Raw genomic sequence first — 25,276 nt, 5'->3', positions numbered from 1 at the left:
AATGACATACGCAAAACAAAAGTGACCATAAGCAGCTTCAGAGAGCTCAGGTAGCATAGGCATCTCGAAAGGTTAAAAATGCATTTCAGAAGCCAAACCCCAAAGAGAAGAAATGGCGTGCTGTTACGGCTCTTGAGTGTTTCTCTCTAAACCTTTTAAGTTCGTACAGCTTCCATCTTAAGGCCCAGGTCAAACTGAGGGCTGCACACAAGAGACAGCTTTACCAAAACCTTCCGTGTGCAAAAGAGATTGCCGACGTCTTTCTCCCAATTCCGTGCCTTCCCTGACAGAGACACCTAGCTTTTCCTCAGCCAGTGCTAAAGCTACACAGTGGCACGCTGTGTGAATGAAGAACAGTGGTACTGAATAACTTTATTTCCACAGGAAGCGTTCCACACGGTTCCACTATCAAACAACTGAAATCAGAACAGAGTAATCAGTGTGACTAACAGACGTCACTGATAAGAAATCCTTAAACAATGATTAAAAAATAAACTGTACAGAGCACATTGTCAAAATATCCAATGCCAAGAACACGAGAAGAGGAACCGAACATTATGATTCAAAAATAAAAGAATGACAGGACTTTGTGTGTATATTTTTTGCGACTGCTTTAAAATTGATATTTTGATAACCCATAAAATTCTTCTCTTTAGGGAGTGCCGAATTTGGACTAAGAAACAAGGCTTTCACAAAGTGAGAGGAAGTTTTACTTTGACAGATACATTCCTCTTAGTTTTCAGGCTACTAATGTTGTCACAAACATGACAGGCCAACAGAGTGAAAACAGAACATAGAAAAAAACATTAAAAAACATGAATGGATCACTTGCTCCAGTCACTTTCAAGCAGCATCCCAAATTTGGAAAGCAAACGATCACATCTCTAAACCATAGTATTTGCTTTTGCCGTTTCCTTGCAAATGCCCTGGAGCTAAGCTTGTGAAGCTTCGAGCTGCTAGACTCCTTTGTTTCATTGAGAATTCCCCCCCCTCCTCCTTCTTCGTAAAGCCAGAAAAGGGATGTGTAGGGCTGGGGGTGGGGCTCCTTTTAAAGACAAAGAGTAATTTGTTTGTTGGTCACAGGAAAAACTCAATTCCCATAGAAAGCACCCATTAAATAAATGAAAAGGAGAATTTGACCAGATGAACAATTTAAATATTTTGAAACACACATTTGTTTTTCAACTCCTTGATGAGAGTTTGTACATCAGCTGCTTATGAAAAAATCAAATCAATGGATTAAACTGCTATTAAACAGGAGTTTGTATGCATGTGAAGACAATACAAATTTCAAATCCATCCCTGACAGTCTAATCGAATCCTTTTTCTGATTCCTCGATTTAGATGAACACTTGCCCTCCCCCCTATTTTTTAAAGGATTCTAACCAAGATTGAGAGATGTCCTTTCAGTGTGGAAAAAAGGCAAGGCATGACACACACACACACACACCACCCACCAGTACAGAGGCTGACCCATCCTCTGCTTTAAAATTAAATCCATGACTACTGCCTCGCCTACTAACCATAGGGCTTCCTTTTCGATAATACACCCACCCCTCCTGACTAAAACGCATTACTGGAATAGCTCCAGCAGACTCGCAGCAAGAGGTTATCTTTACTGGTGAGTAGATATGGCACAGAACCAGCAGTATACAGAGAGGATCAGAGGAAACACAAGGTAACAGTTGCGTGCTATTCCCCTATAGGATAAGCTGCCCATCCAACTCTAGTTACCTGTATTCCAGTGAAAATTCACTTCAATGAAACGCCTGGATCAACACACAAATAAAAACGGGTCGACTTGCGATAGGGGCCACCAATCTCCGAATGAACAAATCGTTTTGATACTGGTCTCAGCCGGAGTAATGGAAAAATGAAAGTAAATGAGAAAAGCTACAGCACTTGAAGGTAAAACTTTGAAGGATTTGTAACAGAACAGGTCAAAGGATTAAGATTTATTTACATGCATACATCAACCAAAGTTTAAAAGCCAGAGCAAATGCAAAAAAGACAAAGCTTTTAAGACACTTAACTCCAAAACAAATATTCCAGCTGTGCATTTCAGGTTTCTTATTTGTTAGGTGTGGTTTGGTCAAGGAGTGGCCTAAATGGACATCAAAATCATACAATGCACAGAAATCTAAATGTCAACAGCTGACATTTGTCTGGATTTTGTTCCAGGTTAGCAATCAGCTAAGCCAAATATAACACGATGAACTGGATGGGTCCAATTCATCTCTCCAGGTTCCAAAAAGTTATTTGGGTACTGTCAACAGCATACATTAAGCTATCAACTGCTGAAAAGTCTTACATATGCTTACTTGAGGAGGGGGAAATGTAATGTAGTAATGCAGTTGAAACAAAATCCAGACAATACTATGACCCTCCAGGAACTGAATTTGAGGCCCTAGGCAAAGCTAGGCTAAGCCAGGAATTTGGAAAAAAAAGTTTCATTTCGGGTTTGTTTATTTCCAGTAGGAAATCTGTGCAAAGCCAGCTAGGCCTCGAAACTGTCAAGCTGTCCGAGTTGAAGTCTCATTCTGTGACCAATCCGTTTGACAGTTTCATGCTTCTCTCTTTTCACAGACTTTTGCATTTTTCTTAAGTTGCCTGGACTTTCATGAATGGGATTCCTCCTCCACTGATGTGCCTCGAAGTACATTCCCTAGGTTTCACTGCCATTACATCAGATTTCAGTTTTTGGATTGTGTGCCCTTGGGCAACAGGAAGAAACCCCAGCAAATTTCCTTCATTTTCAGGTTTCTGTGTTAACCCCTTACAACTTTACCTGCTATCCCAGTTATATGGTATTCCCCACATGTTCTAGTCCTCCTATATCAAACCCTAAAATAACGCTGCTCTTAAACAGGAATTGGTGCAGTTCCTAAAATTATGGGATTTGTGCATGCTATATTGTATAAGTAAGATGTAGGTATACCACTTTTCCAGTTGAATTCTATAATTTAAGCAACTTGAAACACTAATATTTAAAACTCACAAATAATGGCAGATGTCAAAAGGTCAGCATATATGCTGTTTCAGAAAGCGTCATGTCATAACTTCCTGAATATCAGAAAAACAGCAATAAATTACAAAAGCACCTGATTTGTCTTGCCTGTGGCAACTCAAGTCATTATTATCAAGTCAATCAAGTGTTCACGTTTCTTGATCAAATTCCTTGACAGTAATTATAGTTTCTACAGTGAAGACTGACTTATTATTTTTTCCTTTCCTACAACAGAGGAGATTATCGTGCAGTGGCGATTGTTTGTGCAGTAGACAATCCCACATTCAAAGAGGGGGAACAAATCTGCAATCTGTAGTGATCACTGTGATTGTAGTGCATTCCAACATTTGTGTCACTTGAATCATCCCACTTGCCTGCGCTGGTGTGCATGAATAAGCTAATGCACAGAAACGTATGTTAAGCGTGTGATTTTTGGAATCGAACGTGTAAGTTAAAATGTAACTTGTTGTTCCAATACAATCTTCACAAAGTAATTATTTAAATAAAAAATCCCTTTCCAACACTCCAGACTGAAGAGACACAACATACACAAAAAAAAGTTTTGTATGACCACATTCCATGTCTATATGCGTGTCATTTATTAATTTTTGTGTACATTATTTTTACAGGATACCCCCATAAATGACGCACTTGTCTCCTCTTATTGTTTTTGCACAATTCACAGAAAAGCAATACCCAATTTTGTACACACAAACTGAAAACATGCACTTCAGAACTGTGTTATACTATGTTATACACAATTTACATATCATAACCAGAAAAAAAAAAACTGTTTTCAGACAGAAACCGCAAAAACATCGAAGCAGGAAGGCAATACCGTGTCAAAAACACTACCCATTTCATAGTACGCAGTAACATTTATAAGAGACCCAGATTGGCACCTCAAGGAGCTCATTCTAATGCTGATGCGGCACACGGCATTAGGGTAAGGTCATTGAAACAAAGAGTACCTATACTGAAGTAAAACAGAGCCATGAAAACTGTAGCTAAGTTCATGCTCAGCACATAGTGTCAACTGTTTAACATTTAAATTAAATAGAAGACTGTTATTCATTAGGCAGTCTAAAGCCAGCAGATGATTGGTACCTAATCAGGTTGCAATCTATTGCTGCCAGCCTCCATACTTTTTGCAGGAGCCACCCCTCCCAAGACACTTCATGTTTTCCAGAACATGAATTTGGCAAGAATTTTGACAATTTTTTTTTCAGGCACCAGACCAAATATCTCCACAGAATGGTGGAAAACAGCTTGCACTGATAGATGATATAAGACCGAAAAGAAAGCCAGCAATTCTTGGGGGTGATGCCCGCTAAGACAGTCCGGCCTGTTCAGCAAAATACAACTGCTACTGTTTTGTGGAAGTACTTTAAAAAGTTAAAAATAGTAGTCCACGTAGAAGCAATAGGGATATGACTGATATTTTTATATTTATTTTTTTCTCCCAGTCTGTAAAATATAACATGATATGATCAACACAACAATTTCCTTATTTTACAGAGTCATGAAACAGCAGACAGTTCTCAGATGGAACTGGAGGGACTGAAATGGGGGCTGATAAATATATTTTCAATAGGCACATCCCAGTACCTGCCCATGTAACTGAAAAGCATTGGTAAATGGAATAATTTACAGGAAACACGCCTGTTAAAGCATTTTGGCAATATTTTGATTTTTGGAACATAGTACAAAATAGTGCGCTTATGTATTTGTCAAATGCTTTAAATAATTTAACGTATTTATTTAAATGTCCAGATCAGCATGTAAGCAAATAAAACCATGGAGAAAAAAAAAAAATCAAAAATCAATCACATTTACTGGGTAGCCCGTACCTATAATGTGCACACAAATGCCATTATGGATAAATGGCACAGTCATGAATTGCATGCAGAACGTGCATAGTAGCCACAAGATCTACTACAAAAACTGAGCATTCACTTGAGGACACAACAAGTGAAAAAACTTGGTTAACTTTAAGTGTGTGCGATTCTCTGAATCTACATACATGCATGTGTTTTTTCATTTTTCTAAGGCGCTACAAGTTTACAAAAGATACTTTTCCATCACCAGCTGATGAAAGATATACAGAAACTCTCTCCTTTTGGCTCAACATCATGTGTAGAAACGTTCCATGGATTTATTCAACAAATTATATAATTTCTGTCCATGTTATGGAGACATGGTAAATGAAGTTACAGTTGCATGTAATTCACCCAAATATAGTCTTGTTCCTAATGACATATGCAGCTTCCCAAAGCAGCATTTATTCCTGGAAACTTTTTTTTTTTTTTTTTTAAGAATATGAATCTATGGATATCTCGTCAGCATTGTTGTTTTAATTCTTAGCATATGACTGGTAGCAATGCACTGAAACGCCTTTGCCCGACTCCATGCACAAACAGCCAAGGGAAAGCTAAAATACTCTAGGAAAACCTCAAAAGCATCAATTTAAAGTTTCTGTTGCTTCTTATTTGAGTCATTTGATAAGCTCTTAAATCTAATATCTAGCACTAGATGTGATAGATATAGTGTTACCAAAACGCATTTAATAATCCTAACAGATTACAGACTCAGTGTTCCAGGAAGTGTATGTGACTTGACGAAGCGCCCAATTTTTCTGCACAAGCCAGCACACATTTTCTCTACTTTTGACAGAACAGTAAAAGAGGAGAGCGTAAAAAATAGAAGAAAAAACATTTCAGTATGTAAAATGGTCAGGGATGAATCGGATTCAAATGATGTCTTGGGGAAAGTGTATGAATAATAAGAAAAATCTGAGCCATGACAATCATGTCAATTAGGGATTATGTAAAAATATTACTATACAATAAATCATTATAAAGCTAAATGGATTAGTTTCTGACCTTAGTAGGCTTTTATTGTGTTACAAAATACACTTAGAAGGAAAATGAAAAACCACATTATTATAATAATTAGGCCTATTGGTTAAGACGTTAATACTGAAGCACCACTGAACATAATGACTAAAGTTGCCATGGGGAAGACAAATCCAGTTCTTCTGTATTTCTGCCGCTGCGTTTCCACTAAGTGAAGTTATTGCATGACATCCTGAAACCCTGAAAGAGCACACATTGGCTTTTGACATCTGCCATTATAAGGTGAGTTTTACATTTTCAAATGTTTAAAGCTGTGTATATGATACAATCAAAAAAAGTGCAATACATTTTATACACTATAGCAACACAAAGATGTATAAGACCATATAAGGAACCACTCTATTTCTCCTTTAAATCAACCAAAACAAACCAGTCAGAATTTTTAACTGCACTGTTTTTCTCCTCCCTTCTTTTCGAACATTTTCAAATTAAGCAATAACTTTGTTTTGATTAATTTCAAATTGTTGTTTTTGTTTGTTTTAGAATGCACAAAATAAATGGATAAAAATGTGGTAAAGAATGATTTAGAGAACACAAAAGAAAGACTGCAAAATAAAAAACAGTAACAAAAGTGATTGTCCCAGTATTGGGGATTTTTGTGTGAGTGAAAGAAAAAAGGGGAGTGTTATCTTTAACAAAGATCAAACTACTTCCTGTATTGTTCTGCTTCCCTTGTCATTAGCCATGTTAAGTACCAAGAATTCCAATCATTTCTATAGAAGAGGATTAAGTAGGGACCTGCTTTAAGCTTTAATCCAGCAAAAGGCCAATGTACATCCTACTTGACCATACAGTACACAAACAGCCAACTCTCCATGTGAATAACTCTACAGGTTCCCCCTAACCTGCCTCAATTTCTTTTCATTTTAAATAAAACAAAGATCCACAGCGATTGGTTTTTGTTAGTGAGCAATGCTAAAATCAAACACGATACCATGACGGTTTACATTCCGAGAGAAATGCTGAACATTAGATGCACTACGACAGATCTTTCTGCAGGAATGATTATTTGGTAGGTGCAACATCAAGCTAACTTCCCATCTTAATTATATGTCTGTGCAATCAGGAATCCTTACAGTAACATGTTAAGCCATAAACCACAAGAGAAAAGATTGCCTGTGCAGGAGAGAGAGAGAAAGAGAGAGCCAACAACAGCACTACGTTACTATGATCTTACTTCTTACCATTCTATTTTTTTGTTGGCGAGAAGTATACATTTAGAAAAACACTCATTCTTTACATTTCTGTAAAATTATAAAAAAAGGAGTGAGTTAAGAGTAAGTTACTTGTAACTGCACTGCTCTGCTTCCAACTCTTTAGCTCATGCTTTAGCTCTTCAACAAGGCTTTTTTAACACTGGGGGAGTGGACCCCAGGGGTACAGCGCAGAAGGAGTGGTAGAGATGGATCCTTACACATCAAAAGGTGAACAGAAGCCCTTGGATTGTAGGAAGTGGCTAGCAAGAACTAGAGTGTGTATAACACGTCTACAGGCATTTCCCCTATTGCTCGCCAACAAGAGACAAAGAGCATTTCTCTCTTCCGCTTTTCACACTGGCTAAGTAAACAGCACTATCTCTATCACCAGTAATGGGATCCCGCGTCTCATTTACAATTGATAACCTTAACCCCGACCCTTTACAGGAAAGCCCAGCACAGGAAAACAGCACTTCAGCAGTGAACTTGAGGACTGTTACAAGCCACAGTTACAAGGTTCAGCCCAGTATTGCAGGAACAAACTCAGATTTCCTGAAGTCTTATGGTGAGGCGGACTATTAACACTTACTCAGACGATTTTGTCATATTTTTGTAACGTTTCATTTGTTAAAGATTTGCAAAAAAATATTATGCAAGTATGTATGCGTGTAAGATAAAGAGGCTTGTTCACCATTTACTTCTTTAAAAACACCCCTTCTTGTGAGGATTAAATGTGACTCAGTTGTATTATTTAAACAAATTATTTAATCAAAACATGTAGTCATAGAGGGCTATGCCATGTGAACACTGTGCCCCATACACAACGGAATTGTTCACCTGTGGTTTTGTCTGTGCATGCTCACTCTTGTGCTTGGTATTGTGTGTACATACATCTCTGTAGCAGGGCTGCTCATTTCAGTATAGCATGGTTTAAGGGTGGGCCTTAAGGACCACAAAATATATTGCACTGTTCTAGATGTAACAGGCGGTATACAGTAGCCTACATATCACAATATATTAAAATTGGACATGTTGCATAGATTACAAATAACTGTGCTTTGCTCTACATCGGGTGTCAGGAAAAAAAAACACTACTGAAGATGCTCCTTTACTAGTGATGCACTAAAATGAGATGAAGATGCAGCTCTTTCTGACCAGTTTGATTAAATGGTTGAATAAAAAGGAATCTTATTTAGCAAAGGTTTTTATATGATTTATTGAAAGTTAATATTTATTGGAGAAACAAAAAAAAAAATGTATATAGGACAGATTTGATAGCGGTAAAGCTATAGCCCAGCCTTTAATCTAGGCATAATATTTTAGGTGTACTTTATCAAAAAATAAAGTGTATTTATGATACATAAACGTTTCTCATGTGTACTTTTTTTAGGCATAGGACAAAAAGTTTCACCTGTCAAGTTAAATTTACAAATAGGCCTAACTGTTGTTTTCAGTATTAATAAGACATTTTAAAACAAAAAATGTGTACTTGTCTCAAGAAAGAAAAACAAGTTGAAGCAATCTCTTTAAAACATGGGAGAGGTCTCTCAATTGATGTAGCGTGGTCACCTTTTCTTTTTCCGCAAAGTAATTAATTTGTAGTAGTGATTTTTTCGACAGGGCATTTTGTGATCAGGCTTGAGAAATTACAAGCTTCTTGAATCCAGGCTCCCGGACAATAGCCATTGAGATCAAATCTCCATGTTAGGTCCTGTCCCAGTCGTAGTACAAACATTGTATTCAAATAATGCTCTAGTTTCCTGTAATTCAGCATTGTTAAAATTTATTTACTCCCAAAGCTGGCATGGCAAACGGGGAATAAAAGCATGCAGGATATTGGGAAATAAAAAATCCATGTGACGGAAGTATTCAAAGAAAAAAAAAACTATCTGATTGAGACCAACACCCTCTCATGCTCTAATTGTATCAGCGTATTTTCGTTTTTTGAGCGACACATTCAATCCAAATCCCACAGGAAACTGCGAGAGAAAGTGTACAGTATTTATTGTTACTGTACCAACACTGCAATAAATCATTTTTAACCCATCATCTGCTACTGGTAAGCAAAATGTAATGTAATAAGGAAAATAAATATTAATAAATCACCATGCCAACCTCTAAATGTTGAAAATAAACTATTAACATCCCTAATGGAAACGTTAAATCAATGAGAAATGTGAGTTACCGACATTTGTTGTGGGCTACCACAGTTCACCTTTTGGTAGCCCACTGGACTACCACATCGGTCCACCTCTATAACAGGAAAAGGCAAATAAACTTATTCTCCAATACTAAGATTCGTGACCTCATCCTGGGAAGCATCAGGGAGTGAAGGATCCTTCCAAACCCTGATTGGGTTGATTCCAAAGCACAAAGAACAGGAAACAAAAATCAGCCAATGGTTCAAATTAGGACACCAGTACTGCACCATAGGCCTTATCCACATTCATTAAAAATATCAAACATTTGCAAGAGGTCCCTGTATCTCAGTATTCTGGAAGATTCTCATGCAGTGTGTGGGGGCAGCGTCATTTATCATCTGGTCTAGACTACATCCTCCTCATCAGTCCGCCTGATGCATGGAACAGTCTGAGATGTTCTAGATTGCCAGCATGGGAACACTTTCTACATCAGAAAGATTATGTGGTTGCAAAGGTAATGAAGCAGAACCAGTTTCGCTGAATTCATGCCTATGTGTCAATCATTTCACAAAGGTTTCATTCTTGTGATTAGCTTTCACTTTTTATCTACAACCATGCAAAAACCTGCTTTTATATTATATTTAAATGCACACATTTTGACAAATGTATACATACGTGCATATGTATTCTCTATATAAATGCATTTTTAAAACAAACCAGGAGTCTCCAACCTTGGTCCTGGAGAGTTCCAAGGTCTTTTAAGTTACTGAGCAAACCCTAAGCTGAATTAATTTGTGGCTCACTGGTTGGTATCAGCAGGATTTTGGGAAACTAAGACATCAAAGTATTGTATTACGGCTCTCCAGATCCAGTGTTTGAAACCGCTGACAAACTAACTCCACCAAAGCCAATTCATAAAGATGCTACACTGGGCTTGGGTGTCATGTTTTTGTTGATAAAATTCGACATATTTTTCACATTCTTTGAAAGAAAATCTATTCCTAATCCACTTCAATCACTTCCAGTTCATTTTAGGACAGCTAAAACTGGGGAATGGGAATTTATTTTAAAGAGTAAACTAATTTGGTTTAAAAACAACTGACCCAAGCCTTCCCGTGCACTTCATAGCAGTAAATGTTTTACCCCAAGGATGTGGCACAAAAGAGGCAAAAGGGCACAATTTCAGGCCTATCTAGAATAACAAGCACTGTTCCAAAGCTTGTTGCTCCCACATTTCCCTACCACCTGCAGTCTGCATTAATCCTCAGCATGCTGCAAATTATTTGATCAACAGTCCTGTGCTACACTTCCTCAGCACGTTCAGTCTTCAAAGGTCAGTTTCACATATCAAAACCAAGCCAGTAACTTAAACTGCATCTGATCGACAGCACTGCCCTATTTTTAATCCATCAAAGGACTCTCGCAATAAACAAAAACAAACTAAAAAAATGTATCATGCTCCGGAGTTTAAGTGGGGCAATGAAACATTAATTTGACACTGGGTAGACCCATTCCACAAAGAATGTTAGCTTATTTTTTTTATACCTTGCGAATACTATGTCAACCAATTAGAGCTGCCATTCAGATTTTGTTTTTCTTGATGCAGGAAAAAAAATGGCACTAAACTACTTCTGCAGGAGCAGACTGCTTCAGACAAACCAACTATCAGCCATGAGGTCATTGTTTCAACATATGTGTTATCTGGGGATTTGCGTGCTTTTTTTTATTACATGTGCCCTTAAAATCAGACATCAATAGATTAAGCAAATATGAAAACCCATAATAACAAAATAGATGGCACGGGAATACCTTGAAAGCATGTTTTAGTGAGTGCAAAAACATTGCTAAGTACATTTTATGTGGAAAATAATCACAGACGTAATTTGGAGTTTATTATACAGTTAGATTTAGATTTAAAGATTTTGACAGGACTGTGGTCTAGTTTTTGCCAGTCATATTAACAGTGATTTCCCCAATTTATTAATGCATCATTCTCATCACACAGCAAGGAAGTAAGATTTTGAATTAGTTTAAAGAGAAAAAAGAAATAAAAAAGAATGGGAATCAACTGTCCCAGAAAAGGGCCATGTAACTTCAAGATAAGCAGTTTATAAGGGTCATTCCATGTGAAATCAACCAAGGCCATTTCTTGACGCCTTCGAATTAGCCGGAAGAAAATTGAAGCCGCTCTGGAATGCGGAGATAGATAGCACACCAATTTCCTAAGCTCCCCTTATCTCTCATGGCCACTGAGAATTCAAGATCGGAGGGCGCCTCAAATGTTTTAATATGTGTGCATTTTCAGAACTAAAAACAGACGCACTAAGTGTTCCTAGATGACCCTGAACTATAGAAACACTTTTTATTTTCGTTTTTTTCCCCCCACAAACGGTGGCGAGACTGTCTGGCAGGGGCTGAAAGACGGTGAAAAGACTCCGCTTTCCAGGAGCATTAGAACACTTCAAGAATATTTTCTTCAGGTAAATCTGGAGACCCACAAATCAACCTGCAAAATATTCTTTGGTTTAGTCAGTCTTATTAGAGAGATGCAATGTTTGAAGTCAGTAGAGGAGGTTTACTGCAAAGCTCTTATGTAAACAAGAGAAGAGGCAGAGGCTCCTGCAGACAGATTCCAGAGTTTTGATTCATGCTACCAGTCATACACTTTTGACTTTGTCATGAGCTGGTACAGTGAGCAATTTCTTTGAGGTTTCAAGGTTTCTGGGTTGTTTGTTTCTGAAGCAGCATTCCTATTCCAAAGAAACTGCCTCCTTTAAAACGGCTGACATTCTGTTGAAGACAAGATACTTAAGGGACCAGTATGATGCATTAAACAACAACAACAACAACAAAAACAACTCCCTCGGGAGATTCTCTGACACAAGACGGGAGAAAAACGATTGGCTATATCCACCACACTGATTCCAAGTGCCTGGCATGCAGTTGTAAATTATCATTTGGATGATAACCATTAACAAGTTGGAACACACAGTTCAGCCAGAGATGCATCAAAAAAAGGATGAGTGCGAGAGTGTGTTTGAATGCAATTCTCTGGTCCAGACATCAAAGGACTGCTGAGATGAGATTCTACTGTGAACAATTAATTTATTTTTATGGCTGGCTGAACATTAATAAAGTTTGTGGAACATTATGTAACACTCACCCATCGTTTAAAACTGTAGCAGATAGGGTTAGGTGAATAATTCTATTAATGTCTATTATTCTATTAACAAAGAAAATGTTAAACTGTGGCTTTAATCCAAGTAAGGAATTAAGGAAAAATACTGAGACTCATTTGGGGCCTCCCTATTGAACAGTTTGGTTAGGGAGTGTTCAACAACTCCCTTGAAGGTTTAATCTACAAAAATCAAAACACAAGACACCCTTTAAATGGAGAGCATCTAACAGTCTTGAAGCATTACGATTTAGGTTTCAGAAGTTTTTAAAGCATTCACGCCGTTTTGTCCTTTTGGCACTGAAAAATCCTCCTTTGGCAATGAAGTATGCACCTAAAATACATTGAACACTACTGACATCACCTACCCCGAGAGAGGGGGCCAAGTGAGGTTGGGGCGATGGCAGTGCTGTTATGTGCAATAGCAACCTCAGCTACCATTGTGCGGCTACGAGGATCCGTCTGACAGCGTTAGACTCGAGCAGCGCGCACAAACTAGCACACCGAGACGTTTCCTCATCTAGTGCGCATGGCCGCCCTGCTCTCCAAACTCCACTCTACCAGAAGCACGCCGCTGGTGGGGGGGCAGCACGGACCAACTGGTTCAGCAATGGAAAAATAGCAATGACTTTAATTTCAGGTTCAAATACTGATTTCAAAATAGAGTGATGCTTAAAAATGTAAACCAAGAAAACAAGTAGAAGGAAATGTTTACATGTAAATAGTATAATAACAAAACAGGCGCCGCAATATCATGGCTAATCCCTACCCTCCCCCATCTCCAAGGGGGCTCCAGGTGTCCAACAGAGCGAGGCTGCCTCACTCTGGGTGAGTCAGTGCAATGACCATTCAGCTCGGAAGCAATTAATACCACTGAAACTTAATCGCCCCGCTGTCTGCATGCCTTACTATAAAATGATACACAAGAGTGTTACTTCTAAAATGGCAGGATGAAAGGAGGGGGAGCAGGGGGATGATCATGGAGAACGCACCAGAATGACACAGGAAGACAGGTCAGCAGGGAGTTGAGGAAATGGGGTGAAAATGATCTGTTTGTTTTTAAACATTTGATGCCCTGCAGATGAGAGAGGAATGACATGATCAACTGAAAACTGTGCTCCGAGGCCTGACCTCAATTCCCAAGTACAACTTCTTCCCTGCTTGGACCAAAAACATTACAGGGTGAAATTATGACTAATGCTGGCCTCAAGACAAATCTTTTTTTTTTTTTTTGCCATATGTCAGACAGTGGCTAAACTTGGGACCCGATAGTAGAATCTCTCTTCAGCCAGTCTGTACTGTAACCGCTGGTCTGAACAGAGAAACTCAATAAAACACACGCTTCACAAACTCCTCACTCTTCCAATGCAACAGAACCAAGTCTGTTTCACTTGCAAATGTATTTTGACTTGTTCTATTTTGAAACCCTCCATTTTTTTTTTTTTTCACTCTCTCCCTATAAATCAGGGAGTCTTGTTTTTTTGTATACTGGAAAGCAAAGGGATGGAAATTTCACTGCAGTGAAACTTAAAATGAAGCCTGATTGCACTTTATCAGGCTGACCAAGATAAAAATGTACAACATACAACAATGTCTCTTATTACAGTATACTTCCTAATTTGGTTAACTGAGGATTTTATTCAGAAACAATCAGGTTGAATATAATTTAATCTGCATATTATTATTTTAGATGGGGTTATACATTAAAGCAAGCTTTAAAAAAGGCAAAACTTTTTAAAATGTACCGTTGCTTTTTTTTTTTTTTTTTTAAATAAGAAAACTACTAAATCTGAGTTTTTAAACATGCAATGACAGGGATTACTTGGTTATAAATGTCCAAGTATAAACATTATTTAATTTTCCTCAGCATGATGATCAACACTGAATAAAACTTTGAAGCATACAAAGTGCAAGGTGTAGTATATAAAATATAAAATTAGGCTACACAGGGAATGAAAAGGGGGGTTAAAAGACACTAGAGCAATTGATAAAACCATGCTTGATATTGCAATACAGAAGTGTACATATTCTCTGGGAACAACTGTCTGTTTTCGTGCCCTATATACACAGGCAGCCGGTGACAATGGGAGCCAGAGGTTCCAGAGGAAAGGTTATCCTGGGGATTGTATAGCAGGTTTGGGTTTGTGGCTCCACAGGGTGCTGGGAAAGCCACTGCCCTGTGATTCGCAATGTTGGGGCTACAGGCCTCAATAGTGCCTTGCCTTGGTGGAGAAAGGAGGAGAGTCCATTCTCATGCTAATTCGGGTCATTCCCTGCCTCACTTCATGTTAAAATCATCTTCATTACACCATGCATACATCTCCTCTTCCAGCCCAGGTATGGATATAATTTTCAGCCATGGCTGTTGTTTATATTTGGAGTTTAAGGAGAACAACAAGAAATTCTCAGCATCAAGTATTGAATAATTAGAATTAAAAAAAACTTAAAAAATAATTCTAAATAGCAATGTATTTTTGTTTGAGGGGTAAAGAGAGACAACAGCTTTGATAGAATAGATCATCAAAATGCCTCACAACTTGAAATAGAATGACAAGGGGTGAGGACTATAAATCTGCAATCCATCCCTGGCCTGTTGTAAAGCCTGATCAGTATACCGCAATTAAAGGAGTTCACATAGACACACACACAGACACACACAATCATTTTAATCAGTGCTAAAAATACACTCGGCTAACCATGGGCAAACAGCCTACTTATGAATGAAAAAAAATCTTTGTAAATACAGAAATCGGTTTAATCTGGTTTAAAACCACAAGTTCAATAGGTTTTTTGTTTTCTCTTTGGAAGTAAACTAGAATACAGTACTTTAAAAAGGTACCCCCCCCCCCACACACACAAGCACTTTCTTTCTCAACAGCCACAGTACAGTGTGTCAGAGGAGGTGATTTCTCTGGAGGGAATGTTATCCAAACTGCGAATGGCAAAGTGAGGAGAGAAATCTTACATGAGAAAGATACGATGTGTCATTACGAGGAAGTGTCATATTTAGCATTTTGTCGAGTACAACAATGCATACACTAGGAATATATAACTTAGTCCTATTGCTCAAGGAAGGCTTCAGTTTTTGAACTTAACTACTCAATGAGAAGGGGGAGTAAAATAATAATAATAATAAAATTAACCGACTAAACTAAAGTGATCTGGGAAATTGTAAAACACTGAAAGAGGTTTGAGTGCCAAAATACTTATCTCCAGTACTTTTCAGCATAGTAAACTGAAAATATACAATTCATAATGTGCAGTGACTCACCTGAGTAAGGATATTCGTAACAGAAAGTTACCAGACAAAAGCTAGGGTTCATGCTACTGAAAAATAACCAGTGGTGTAATCATGTATATATATATATATATATATATATATTATATATCCCCCTACATGGACAGAAGTTAAATCAAATGAGATCAATCCTCAGCTATGACAAGGACTTTTGCAGCTTCAAGCAGATGTTTATACAGTTCAGGGAGGAAGAGAAAAAATAAAACTGTTTTGCACATCCAGTGAGATAGGCCAAGGAAAGAGTAAGAAGATTACATAAACAAGAGGATCCCACACACGGTATCACAACACCACCCACCCAAGTTCACATAAACAAAGTCTTGGCCATAGCCCTAACCATCTCCCTGGAAGCTTACATGTGAACACTAAGCAGAGAAAGGGAAGTCACACTGAACACCCTTCAAGCCTCATTTGCGCTTTCATTTGTATTGCTAGACGGGATGTTTTCCGTCAACATTTTGGAACACCTGAGTGTTGGGGGAAAATCGGATCATTAACACAACAGGTGCTCATGCCTGAACTCTTTTGCAAATGGCACATTTATATGCCATAATTTACAGGTATAGGTACCACCTAATGGTTTTTAAATGTTAGTGTCCGTATTGTTTGCTTGCTGGATAACTCTGAAACATACCTTCAAAACAGTTTAACTTGAATGTCCCATTTTCAACATTTCAAAAGTTCTAAAATTGAAACACTCCGCTGGTTAGAAAAAACATACAGGCTATATTTATTTATGAATAAAGATGGGATGATTTTGAGAGATGAAAGAGACATCTTTAAACAAAAGATTTGCCTTAAACAAGCAGTGCTTTTTTTTGGGGGGGGGGGGGGGGGCACATTTCTATATGCAAAGCACTAAAGATTTCTAACATAATAAACTGCATGGTTTGGTATAAACTGGCATATTACATAAGCTTAACATATTTATGATCAGTGAAAAATATGTCTTTGACTGCATTATGCAAAACAATGTAGAACACTTCTTACTATTGTGGATATATGATTTCAAGCTAGAAGAAAAATGTATTGTATCACCTTGAGTGTTTGCATCAGAGCACTTTAAAACTCACATCTTGTTTAATAGGAAATAATTTTCAGCTTAATGTGCAAAACACTGTTCTAGTTATTTGAGCTCTGTCAAGTCCAGTAGTCTCCAAGCACTGGGACAGTCCTGGGAGTCCCGGGAGCACATGTTATTTATTAAGCATTTTGCTCGTTCAATTACAGGATCTCTTGTCCCATGATGGCAGAGAGCTACATAAATACTTTTCTCCTAATGATCTCTAAACAACAGAATTTACCAAAACACCTGCTTAGTTGAAGGTTTTAAGGTCTTTATAAAATGATGATTAAGGAGTCCTATAAAACCTGCAGGACTTGGTCTCTCCAGCACCACTGAATCAACATTATGTCTCAAACTAATAAACCATACAATCTGTTGAATCACAAGGCTATATTCCACTCAAGCTGCTTAATTCCATAATCAATTGTCACTGGCCAATTAACTGATTTTGGAGGGGTCCGATAGAAGAATCAATGGAATGGATTTGAGAATTTTTCAAACACATTATAACTGCCTGCCATTGAAGGATCGCTGGGGAAGTCCATCAGCCAGTGAACCAGTGTAGACATGTGCTACACAGCAACTGCTTCCCTTTCCAACCATTAGCAAGTGTCAAGTTATTGCCCTCTTCCTGACTTGACACATAAGGTGGGGGAAAAAAGGTTTTCCCAGATTAACACCCACACACACAAAAATTTAAACATTGGATGCAAAAAACAAGGATAGTCAAAACAACATTCTGCAGTTTGAATAAACAATATGGGATATAAAAAAAAAATGTGGTTCAACTCGTCTTCATTGCTCTCTGCACACCCCTGTGAGGCGCAAGATGATGTGGCAGGGTGTTAAGTCACGACACAAAGCAGTCCCTGTAGAAAACTTACACAACCCACACATGCAGTGCAGTTCTCAAAAAGGTCCTAATGAGCATCAGAAGCTTCCCCAACAATATTAAAACCATGTCCAAAAAATCCCTTTATGTACACTGAGAGGTGCATTGTGTTTCCAACAAAGGCATACAGGGAGCCTTCAACTTGTCGTTCTCTCCTATTAAAACAGCAGCAAACCCCTCAAGGTCAAATATACTCATTTTTCTATTCATTTTACTCGGCCTATTCGTAACTTCACATTTTGTTCCATCAGATATCCAGAGCCTACTGGGCGTTAGATCTCTAAACTGCATACGATCTGTTCTCTACAGAGATCTGTAGGACATTCAGTGAAAATTGAACTAAACAGTCTACTGTGCTGCTAGTTATATTGCACATATACTTTCCATAATATAATGAGTGAACCCTTTTGGAACAATTCTCCAGTTTTCCTGTCAATACCACACATCTTTATGAACATTTGTATCAGGCCCTGCTCGATGTACCAGGCTAAGCTACTAACACAGACTTGTGACGTCTACATTTGATATCTCATACAAAGTCAATACCACCCATTGTCAAAGCATGCGGAATAGTATTTCTTGAAAATGTAAAAACAAGTCATTAACAAAAAACTATTTGTCTTGTTAGTATTACGATTATGTAGCATTTTATTAATTTTATTACATTCTGGAGCTCAGTTTTTCATGATTCATCGATTTAAAAATAAGAGCACGGAGAAGACTTGCCCTCTCTCTCTCAGTTCTGTTCCTGTTATGTCATACACAGCATCGAGCAGTAAACAGCATTATCCCGCCCCCTTGAAGCTCCCCCTCTCTCTCTCCCTATTCAGAGACTTATTAATTTATTTATTCATCATTAAAATTAGAGCTCTGGGACACAATGAAGCACATTAACTCTACATAATCTTGAGTAATTAGGAAAGAGCTTTTTCCACTTATTATTTTTTTCAAGAAATATTATTCATGTGACCTTTATATTACCAGGGCCTTGATTATGGAAAACTAGCCTTTGATTTAATCAGCCCATTACACAAACTGTCTCAAAACTATCTGAGGGAGACAAAACCAACATCTTTCCAAACAAAAGAAAAGATTCCTAATGTCCACAAAGTTCTTTCCTGACATGCATATTCCTTTGCTGTTCTTGTGTCGATTTCATTTTTTCAAAGTATTATCAATTGAAGTACGGAATAAAACAGTTAAATACTACAGCATGGTCTCGATGATGCAGCTCCACAGGCCTACAGGCAAATGTTTCTCATCAAGCATCACTCACTTTGCTTTGTTCAAAAGGACCAGCTGTTTGAAAAATTCTCTAATCAATTTATTGAGGATCCTTCCTAGTGAGGTTTAATGTGCACTGCACACCAGCCCTGAAAACTCCTTAACTGGGCAGGAGCCAGAGACCAGCTTAAGTAATACACCAATTCAGCCCTGCTCAATGTAATGGAAAGTTACCCTTAATTTTTATAAGGCATTCTGGGTGAGCAGCCCATGAAACACATGTTGCTTTTCTCGGAACAGCTTGTAAATACTTTTTTTTTTTATAAGCAGAATGTTTTTTCTTGTTGTTTTACTTTTAAAAGAACGGGGAAAATGCTTGTGAAAGTCTACAACAGAAGTTAACAGTAAAATCAATTAAAAAAACTTGCAAACAGCCAAGGGGAAAGAAAAGAGATTCAGCTTGACCAGAGTGGGTGCCACAACAAAATGCACACAAATTAAGACCCATTTTCTACTTCCTTTTTCCAAATAAAACAGCTGCCTGGTGTGGCTGGGGTGTCACCTATGGTTTACATTGGGAAGACAGTTTATTGTCAGGACAAAAAAAAAAAAAAAAAAAGAGACTCAAAGAAGTCACACATACACAAACACACAGATACACACACACACATAATAGTATATAATTATAAAAAAAAAAAATAATAAATGAAGTGCCTTCTGTCCATAATATTAAATGCAATATATTGAATGCAATACGGTAGTCTTAAAGGGGAAGCAGCATGCTTCCAAAAATAATGGTTTTATGTGCCTTAAGGTGTTGCTATAGTGCATAAGTAAGATGTATAGCACTTTCCCAATTCAATTATATCATATAAGCAGCTTTTAACCTCTAAAAATGGCCAAATAATGGCAAAAGTCGGCATGTATAATCATTCAGGGTTTCAGGAAGTGTCGCGTCATAACTTCCTGAGTAGTGGAAAAACAGCGGGGAAAACTAGGAAAGCTGCGGAGTTCTCTTCCCTGCGGCAACTTGGGTCATTAATATCAAGTCAACCAAGTGTTTCCATTTCAAGGTCTGACTCCTTGATAGAAATTATAATTTCCATAAACAACATGCATTGCTGTGTCAGAAACAGTGAAGATAGAATTATTATTTTCGTCTATCCAACAACAGAGGAGATCTGTGCCGTAAACAATCCCACATTAAAATTGAGAAAAATCCACAATTTGCTGTGATGATTCTGATCACAGTGGATTTCAACGTTTGCATCACTTGCCTGCGCTGGTTTGTATGCACGGGAACGTTTGCGATTTTCAGAATCGAATGTGTTTGCAAGGTAAATAGTAACTTTGCTGTTCCAATACAATCTGCACAAAAATAAATTGACAGTGACGCACTCCTCTTCCAGAATTGTGGCAAACCAATTCAAACAAATATTTGACTGCAATATCAAGTTTTATCCAAACTACAATGGAAACACTCACCCAAACAGAACAGAAGCACATGATGAAAAATGACCTAAGGACAAATAGGTTTATGTATTAATAGAATTTGTCATGTATATGTTACACTCAATTTCCGTATTTAAATAACCATCAACAAAAAAAAAAGTGAGAAAACACACTGACGTAAAATATAAACGTCAAAACAAGCAAAGCAAGAAAGCTTTATGCAATACCCATTTTATAGTACACAGTAAATCATTTTTTTGAAGAACCCAATTGGTACTTAACAGAGCTCACACTAATTCTGATGTGACATACAGATTGCTTCATATTTTGAGAAAAATACTACTTTATGTATATAAAAATTGATATATTCTCAACTTGGTATATTTAACATTGATATAGGAATAGAGAGTGAATGACATACATCAGATATCTGTGAACAAAGAGAGCGGGGGGGTGATATTATTCATATGTGAAATGATGTTATCATTTTTAGGATATATTGTTTTTGAATCAAATTTACTTCAGCTATTTGAAGTTAAAAGTTACTACTGCAACAAACTAAACAAACTGCATACGTTGTAACTCATGCTTGGTATATAGATGTCAAGTTTATACATTTTTAAATATATAGGTCATTTTTATTTACTTTATTAGTCTAAAGAATTAAAAACTACGCAGGTGGTAATATATTGTTATCAGCCTCCAAAGTTTTTGCTGGTGCCACCCCTTCCAAGACACTTCATGTTTTCCAGAACATGCATCTGGCAAGAATTTCATCCACTACTTTTTTCAGGCGCCAGACCAAACATCTCCATGGAACGGTGGCAAAGGTCTGGACGCACAAACAGCTTGCACTGATGGATGGTATTAAGGTGAAAAGAGAGCCAACAATTCTTGGGGGTGACGCCTGTTCTTTCAGTGTTTCAGGTAGTCATGTCCTAACTTTCTGGATAGCGGAAACACAGCTTTTAAAACCTGCCATTGTTAAAAGTTGTTTATATGATAGAATCAAACTGGACAACTGCTCTCTATTACACTATAGCAACATGTAAAGGTGCATTTAAACAATTTTAGGCACCACACTAGCTCCCCTTCAAAAGTGTACCCACGCCAGAAGAATGTGTTGTTTAAATATTGCTCAGGTTTATAATAAAGTGGGGTGCCACAGAGGACATAAGCCCACCTCACCCAGACTGGCCAGCTAAGATGCACCTGAGAAAAAGCACTGTAAACAAGGTAGTGGATTATCGCTGTTCTCGCATATCCTGTGCTGTATTCTGAAAAACAAATATCCCTTCCAAATTTCCAAGCATAGTAGCTATGAAAGCTGGGAAAGTGTAAGGGTTACAACACTCCACAGGAAAGCGCCAAAACCAATAAATCTGGGTGTCCAAGTTACTGTAAAACCAAGAATAAAGAACTGAAGCGGCAGTGTTCTACAGCGATTTACTCATACGTCAATGTCTGTTTACAGCATTCCTCCAGTTTACCCTTCTCCTACACACTGAGGTTCATCAAAAGACAATGGCTGTTTACCATCCACTCTGCTTATTACCCCGCTGACCACTCAACACCCCCACAACAAGGGGGGGAAAGGTAAAGCAAAAGGGGGTTAGAACAGGAAATCTGGCTGTACTTACACATTGTAATGTTAGTACTTTTAGCCATTCTAGTAAATGTAGTGAACCAGCTCATTCATAACCATAGAACTGTAGCCAAATGGGTATAAAATACGAAAGTCAAAGTGCATGATAAATCTGCTGAAGTATTGGACCAGGTCAGACTGTTGTGAGGTGAGGGAGGGGGATGGACAACCTCTTTCCAATGCGTGTGAAATGGGGGGAAAGGGACCATTACAAACACGCTGTAATGCGCATAACCTGAAATAGTGGACAGGCTGGCGGCCGTACACACTGGGGAGTCTGCTACGCACATTCTCGGCCATTACAAAGCTGCTAATGCGGCGACGTCACCGTGTTTAAAAAAGCAAACGACAAAAGTGGTAGGTTGGATGTAAAATGGCCACATGGCCGGTCTGATCCCCTTCAAGAAGTCAACTTCAGTCCAGAAGCCATGTCTTGCAGGTTCATGCGCTCAGCACCAGCTATATGGCACCTGATTGTGCCCTCCCCCCCCCATTTCATTTTAGTATGCTTTCCTCATCACGATAACATTTTGAAATTAAACTGTGTCAAATAAAATGCATACAGACGTTATGAGTCCGCGGTGCTGCTTAAGAAAAACATATCCTCCTGTGCACTTTGCATTTGCATTACCTCGTAAATAAGTCAATCGCACAGCCGCGAAGTGCGTAAAATACACAACACGGCTCCGCTCCGGCGTCCAGCCTGACGGTGCGTAAATGTGCGCCGAGGCGACGTGCGCTGTGCCGCCGACTTCTGCCGTCCAAACCCGGCGTGGACTGGGATTCAGTGCAGACGCGGTATTGGTAACTGAAACGTTAACAACAACAACCCCAGACCCAAATCAATGCTTATTCACAGTATCAAACAGAAGAACCCATGCTCAGCAGAAACGATGCTTCTGTATAATTTGTGTTCGTTTTGTAATCCCTTATAATGTATCACGAAATGGAATCAGAACAGTATAGCGAAACATACCCTCCTAAAAATGAGACATTGTAAACGGTTTACATTCGCGAATTCTTTGCTGCGCAGAACAGCATAAACCATTGCAGCCAGTTGCAGAAGTTAATGGGGTCATTATAAATCCTCCAGCAATAATGAATGGGAGTAAAGCGAATCCGTTTGTTATGAATCGACTGCATACTATGCCTTCTAATATTATACCCCTGGTAAATAAAGTATGTAACAAGTTAAAATGTAGTCCATATGTTAACTAGAAAGCCTTTGGTTGTATATACAACTCAACTATTTTGAAACGGGGTAGGAATCGGAACATTTAATAAAACTTCAAATAGAACAAAAAATCAGATCGTTCACCACACTGGCAATTTGTTCGATTTTCGAAATTCTAGAATGTATTGAAACGTGCCCGCGTATTCACAAGATTAATTATTTATATAGGAACAAGCCTACTGCACCTTGTTTTTTACCCACCTCTCTTCTATTATATCCGTTAAGAATATTTAGTAGTGTATAATAATCCAAAACATGATGTCTTTCTAATGCGCTTCAATTGAACATTTGTGTTTTACTGAATGTATGAATCGCAATTGCGCACAGTAGCTCGCTCCTCGGTCGCGGGAGCCAGGTGTATGTTTTCCAACATTCCTTAGAACTGGAACCGTTGGGTCTAAGAACGGGGATTTTCAATTCTAATTAACACGTGTTCAAACTTAAACCTGCCCGCTCCACACCTGATCCAGCCGGGATCAAAGTGTTTTTACCGTTACACGCCACGATTAGCTAACTGCCCCGCGTGGTTGCCCAGGTTGCTATACGTTAAACAAACCCACATCACAGCAGCCCGCCGTGATTTTCGTTAGCAGCAAATACGACGCGTCGAACGTGCGAATATACGTTTTAATTGGGTTCCACCGTTTCTAAGGAAACCGTCTAATCCACATCCACCGTATACAAGCGCGCGCACACGAGCCCCGTGTAGCACCTCAGACCTGCAACCCACCACGGCGCGTCGATAAAGCACGTTTCATCAAATAAACGCCACTGTATCTGGAAAAGAAATGCATTTTTTTAGTCATTAGTCATTTAGCACCCAGTTCCACTTACTTTCTCCATTCACGGGCCACAGGCAGATCAGGGAGACAGACAGCAACAGACCCCCAAACAAGGTCAAATCATCCCTTACTGTCCCAGACCTCATTACTCGTGTAAGTTAATTCCTCTTCGATAAAAAGAAAACAAAATCCCAAAGCCGCTTTTCCCAAACGAAACGGCAACAAACCAGAGTCCTTCGCAGTCCCACAGAAGAAACACTCGTTCTTGACTTTTGAAGAAGGCGATACAAACTCAGATGCCCGCTCCGTGGGTCCTGCTTCTGCCCTGCAACTGAAGCTGCTTTTGTTTTCTCCAGTGAAGGAAAGAGGGGCAGCAGCGCTGGGTTAGGCTTGCCGGCGATACACAGAGGCGCGGATGGCTAACACAAGCCCCGAGTCGCAGCCCTGGCCGTCTGATGCTGCTGCTCCGCATCTTCAACCTCCATTGCTTAAAAGGGCAGAAGAGTGGGGTGGGGGGGCGCACACTTACTCTCTCGCATACAAACAGCACAGGAGAGAGACGGAGAAAATCCCCAAATCCCCGATCTCTCGTCAATGGGAAAAACACCCGATGTGGGAGACCATCCGAGGCCGGGCGGAGGGGTTTCCTGGATGTTGTTGGATTGAAACAATGAATGAAAAATGTAACTGGTCTTCCACCGAGCCGCTCGCCTGGCTGTGCTCGATCCAAAATATCCACCAGGACAAAAATGGTTCACCAACTGCACCCCCCCCCTTTTCCCTCTCTGTCTCCCTCCCTCTCTCTCTCTCTCTCTCGCACGGTCGCTCTTTCTTTCTTTTGCTTGCAGTTGATATTTGTGTCCCCTTCTCCCACGCCGGAATCGGGATAGATATCTGAAAGGTGTCCGTCGCAGTGGACAGTGGTTTCGGATGTCGTTTTATTGGAGAAAGGATTTTGCTGTTTTTCGCTGTCTGCAGTGCTGGACTGGCTGCTCTATCCCAGCTCTGTACTGTCTGCTCGCTGGAGTCAGCGCTGTAAACAAGACTCACACAGACACTCATACGCTAAGTAGAGCAAGTAGGAAAAACTGGCATGGAGTCCACCAAAGACCATAGAAAGGGAACAACATGGTTTTCCTTCTTTCTTTCTTTTTTTTTCTTGATGTTGCGTTGCTTTGCTTTGCTTTGCTTTGCTTTGTTTCTTATCTGCAGGTATTTTAAAAAGAAAAATATATATATATATATGGAT

General features: G+C 38.9%; 1 protein-coding gene across 1 annotated transcript in view; it reads right to left on the bottom strand.

The window, feature by feature from the left end:
* The window catches only part of igf1ra (insulin-like growth factor 1a receptor), a 143,889-nt gene extending 118,818 nt beyond the window's left edge, over positions 1 to 25,071 (bottom strand). Inside the window, exon 1 of the mRNA XM_066701948.1 lies at positions 24,080 to 25,071. Coding sequence (XP_066558045.1) covers positions 24,080 to 24,173 — 94 coding nt within the window. The 5' untranslated portion in view covers positions 24,174 to 25,071. The remainder of the gene's footprint in view (positions 1 to 24,079) is intronic.
* Between the last annotated feature and the right edge of the window lie 205 nt (positions 25,072 to 25,276).

Source organism: Amia ocellicauda, chromosome 4 (assembly GCF_036373705.1).
Source record: "Amia ocellicauda isolate fAmiCal2 chromosome 4, fAmiCal2.hap1, whole genome shotgun sequence".
Classification (NCBI taxonomy): domain Eukaryota; kingdom Metazoa; phylum Chordata; class Actinopteri; order Amiiformes; family Amiidae; genus Amia; species Amia ocellicauda.
This window is presented reverse-complemented; position numbering and strand designations above follow the sequence as displayed.